Below are 5000 nucleotides of genomic sequence, written 5' to 3'. Positions count from 1 at the left end.
CTGCTTCTATCACACTATTTGATCCTTTCTTTTCAAGGTTTTCAATTCAGGACGTCTCACCGTTGAAGGATAATAACTGAACTAAACCTCGATATAACGGACATTACTTTTGTCACTTTCTAGACAAGTCGTTATATCGAAGGTTCAAATGCTGCTACGAAGCTATCAAAAAAGACGTTCGTGACAAAGTCATCCAACATGCTGAATAGTAATGGTCTATTCCATTAATTAGGTCTATTCCAGATACATATTGCATTATAATGGTATAATCGAACGTAATAAGTCAGCCAATAAAGTTGAGAAACTTCTCCTTAAAAAAACACTCTTTGTCAGACCATTGCAATAACCCCCCAAATACACAATTCAGCAGGAACTGTGCCGCTGCTTTTTTTTATCAAATCCCAAAAAGACAACAACAAATGTTGTTCGTGAAAAATTTGCAGTAATTGCAGTAACAGTCTTAAAATGATTGAACTCTGTTTCGCCATTCGACAATCGAAAACAAAGGGGGATTTTGTTTACATACCGTGTTCTGCACGAAGGCGTCTTTCAAAATTCTCTTTTGTCTTGGTCTTTAGCACGAACTCACATGCCCCAATATCTAGTTTATGTAAGTCACTCATAGTAAGTAACATGTGACCGTATATGTTGTTGCACGTTTGGCAGAGTATCTTAAAACTGAATTGACACGAAAGGTTTTGGAGAAAAGATGAACAGGTTTATTTCACGTAGTGGTGGTAATTCATGTGGCTTTTAGTTGAGTGCCGTAAGTACTTTCGCTAACGCTTCCACATTTTCTTCATTCCTTTGATTCCTACGCTTGATGATTGGCTTAACATTTGCGCGCCAAAACTTCAGCCAATCAGAATTGAGAATAAAATTACTAGTGCCTCGTTCGCACGCGTTCTCTGCACTTGGCTCCTGATATAAACTTCCCCTGTGTCATTATTGGCTTATTTATTTCTCTGCGTCTGTTCTGATTGGCCGAAGTAATTAACTTGCAGTTGAAAACCGCTCGAAGCCAATAAGGAAGCGGTGTACTTATCGACAATCTGCGAACCTACGAAGAATAGGAGACTATACATGACTTCATAGTCGGGAGGATTGGTGACTGCGTAACTGGATCTTATGGCATAAATGGTTGTAGGACTATCCGAATGGAAGTTATAGGGTAAATCGTAGATGATAAAGCTCATCTTCATGCAAGGTACTAAAAAAAACAAAACCAAACCAAAAAAAATGATTTATAAAAACCATCCAATGTTCCATTTTTTACTGGTGTGAACCAGATATTTTGTCTTTCAGTATTGATGAAAAAAGGATTCAAATCACACTTACGTATTGTCAAGCCCGTGTGTTGCTGTCGTAATCCCCTCAATTCATCGGACACGTACTGTCTCATGTCGCTAACAGTTGACAGGTGCTGCCGTTTCTAAGACCAGGAAAAAACAACGAAATATTCAGTGAGAGCGTAGAAAAGAAGACTGAAATTTATCATCTTGAAAAGGAGAGAGAGAGAGGTTAACTCCAATTAAAACGAGAAAATACAAACCCTTTCTCTCCTAAAATGGCCATCATTTATAGATTTTACTCTTTCTAACGCCGCACGATTTTACTTGTCAATGGACAACCCCTCTAGGGGCGATAGGGTTAATAAACAATTAATATACAGAATCACAAAATATATACGTGCAGTATAAACAGTGATGATTATGTTCTTAATATCTAAAAAAGAAGTTCTGTTAATAACCGTTTGAGTCAAATCTGACACTGCTTCAATCTCAGATTTCAGAAGACTTTTTTATTGGCGCAACCGACAGGCTTTTCGACTGTTTTTTTTTTTTTACGTTATGGAAATTAGCATTGCATATTGAAGCGATTAGATTTAATGAATTTTGAAAATTGTTCCACGGCACGCAATGCTTGTAGGTTGTAGCTATGGGGTGGACGAGGGCCTTTAAGTGCGTTGCAATTCGCTGACTTGAGAGTTTCCTTTATCACGAGAGGAACGAGAGAAAGAAAGCGTATGTCAAACTGACATCGACTCAGTCAAAATTCCGTTTATAATTTAGTGTTGGAGCGCTTTCTGACAGAGATTTGTTACCCATTCCAATACAACTCTTTCTTCTTTCACCAAGGTTAGTCCACTCATGGTGCGTCTCTCTCTTTGGATGCAATTGGATTTTAAAATGCTGTGGCAACCTTAAGCCTTGCCCAAATGTGGAGACTGATTGTTGGATAGCGACGTCACGCAAATTCTTTAGTGGCATGCGGCAGGAGGGGCAAGTGTAGTTCAGTAGCAGACAAACTCGCCACTTGTAAAATTTTTTTTAAGTGAACGACTTAGCATATAGAACCCAGTTAGTTGGAGAAAACGGCAAATAAATTATCTAAGTGGCTGAGAAAATGCCGAGCGTGAAGAGACTTCCCCATTAAATCCCAATGTTACGTTAATGTCACGCCACTGCAGTGCAGGTTTCGGGTTAAACCAGTGGTAGAGCCCATGACCGATGCATCTGTACTTACATCATACCCTGACTGCACCTCCTTTGTCTTTTGGCTTAGATAACCAAACACGTTGGAGAAATGACGATCTCTAATGTCACAGAACACCTTTGGGAGGCAAAGCAAAAAACAGTTGACGTATTAAACAGGGGCACCCAACGAGAATATAGTTCAAAACCACTTAAACATAGCATTGTCAAACGTATTTTAGTATTTAAACGATACATATAGGCATATTTTTATCCCCAAAAATTTTTTCATCTGTTCGGATTTCCTAGCTGAAAGTCTAGTGATCCGAAAATTATAGGGATTAAAACTTACCTTTCCGAAATTTTCAGCAAGAAAAAAGGCTCCCGAAAATTCTGGGTGACCTTTTTCGGGTAAAAATCCGTTAAAAATGGGCAATTATACCATTTTTTAGATGTTCGAAAATCCTAGGACAGTCAGACAAGCAAGAAATTTTACAACAAATGTTCCGAAAATTCTAGATCTCAAATCGTCGTCCGAACAGATATTTTCCAAAAATTGACGTTGGCTGCCCTTGATTAAATTTCTCATTCACTTGTGTCACGCGAGGCCACACTCGAAACATTTGCTTCCGTCGCATTATTCCTTAGTTAAAATGAATCTGTAGGAAATGCGATCAACACGCCATTTTCTTCAATCTTTTCATTCATTATGTGCCGGATATCAAAATGCGCGATACAGAAGGATCACTGCGCTAGTTTATCCCGCCCAGTGACATGTCACATGATACAGTGTACGGCTGACCCAGCGGCAAAGGATAGTTCATTTGAATCTGTTCGCCAGATTTCAATTAAAGTTTTGCATCAGCTGTGTTCATGGGTTACATGAGCCGCCGAAAAGAGATTGAAATATTTAAAAGTTTAAGATGATATTTACCGAGAAAATGGTTCATTTTATAGGGAGATGGCGTGGTCCAATGGTTAGGGCGTTTGGTTTGCATTCCGTTGCCCCGGGTTCAAATCCCGTTCAAACCTGTGGGGCCCGTTTCTCGCAAGTCCCGAAAAGCCATTTGTGAACCTACTAAACGCATGTTCAGGAAAGCCGATCTTTTAACACGTTTTCAAGGTACCAAAAAGCAAACTGACTGTGAAGTTTGACGACTTAATCCTCTCCGTACGTGAGATAGAGAGGGAATTGTGACACCCGAAAATGGCCCGTAAAGTTTCGGGACTTTCGAGAAACGGGCCCCTGGTTTGGATTTGTTTCCGTTTGTCCCGGATTCAACTCTACCACGCTTTGCATATAGCCAAATTGTTTCTTTCAGATTATTAAAAGTGGGGTGCCTGTACACTACCTTGATAGATCAGTGCACTTTCACAATTGATAGGGAGCTCACGCATGAGGACGGCTGGTAGACTCAGTACGGCGGAATGACGAAAAAATGTCGCGTAAGATTGGGAATGCACAGTCTCGCGCGCACAGTCTCGCGCGACATTTTTTAGTCATTTTGGCGTCCTGAGTCTTCCAGCCGTCCTGTTGCATAAGCTCCCTAATCATTGACTGAGACGGAGGGCATTTTAATCACAAGGGCACTTTTGGTAATCAAGAGGGCATGATTATTTTACAAGAGAATCTTCTTCCAGATTCTGACTCTGATGAACCTGCTTTTTTTTCACCCAAATACATTTTAAGCGCTATTTCTGTTGACAGTGATTTATTGAATTGAACTTTAACCGAATGAAAGCGTGTTAAGTTGATTGCCATTTGCTGCGGCATTAGTGAACGGTCTTCTCGGAATAATTTTGCCCTTTATGTAATAAATATGTGATCGCAATGTGCCCTCGTGCAATTAAGGTTTAATTTCACTTGTATTTTCAAAGTTTTCCAAATTGCGCACGTCGCCTCGCAATTTGTGAAAACTTTCAAAAAGCAACACTATTGTCAAATACTTGTGAAATGTTCGTGGCTAGTCTGACGCGGCGTTTCGTCAGACGAGACTTTGGGCGTGATGCTCAACGAGTTTGCCTTTGAATTCTAAAGGTCTCTGATGAGTCTCTTGGCCGAGACGAAACGCCGCGTCAGACTAGCCACAAACATTTCACAAGTACTTTCAAAATACGTGTGAAATTTATCCTTAATTGCCCTCAGGCCCATGCGATTACATATACAAACAAAGAATTTACAGTTACATTTTACATACTACAGCGTTTAAAATCGTTTCTGGTTCTTCAGCGTTCAGTATTTTGCAACTCGCTTCGAGACTCCTTTGATGGGATGGATTGTAGTTCTGGCTGATTAACTTTGTGATTTCGATGGAGTGACTAAGCTCGTCAAAATTTGGCAGAAGTGGTGTAGTAGCGTGGAGGAGTGGTTTGGCCTGGTTTGGTCTTACGTAATGCTCTGAACCAAGTTGTGACGGGAAAAGAGTGAGTTGTAAACCATTGACAATCTAAAGGACACTGAGAAAGTAGTAATAACAGGCTGGGGTCGCTCCCTTCTGTGTGGCCCCAAATAAAAATATAATACAG

The 5000-nt window shown here is 40.2% G+C and overlaps 1 protein-coding gene across 2 annotated transcripts in view; it reads right to left on the bottom strand.

Annotated features, from left to right (window-relative positions):
• The window catches only part of LOC137992737 (vacuolar protein sorting-associated protein 33B-like), a 28008-nt gene that overhangs the window by 9104 nt on the left and 13904 nt on the right, over positions 1-5000 (bottom strand). For both annotated transcript variants that reach the window (XM_068838231.1, XM_068838229.1), the window contains 3 exons: positions 2527-2613; positions 1339-1432; positions 527-601 (listed from right to left, as the gene is read on the bottom strand). In XM_068838231.1, the coding sequence (XP_068694332.1) occupies positions 527-601; positions 1339-1432; positions 2527-2613 (256 nt within the window). The remainder of the gene's footprint in view (positions 1-526; positions 602-1338; positions 1433-2526; positions 2614-5000) is intronic.

The sequence above is a fragment of the Montipora foliosa genome, chromosome 2 (assembly GCF_036669935.1).
Source record: "Montipora foliosa isolate CH-2021 chromosome 2, ASM3666993v2, whole genome shotgun sequence".
Taxonomy (NCBI): Eukaryota; Metazoa; Cnidaria; class Anthozoa; order Scleractinia; family Acroporidae; genus Montipora; species Montipora foliosa.
The sequence above is the reverse complement of the archived record's forward strand: the minus strand, read 5'-3'. Positions and strand labels throughout refer to the sequence as shown.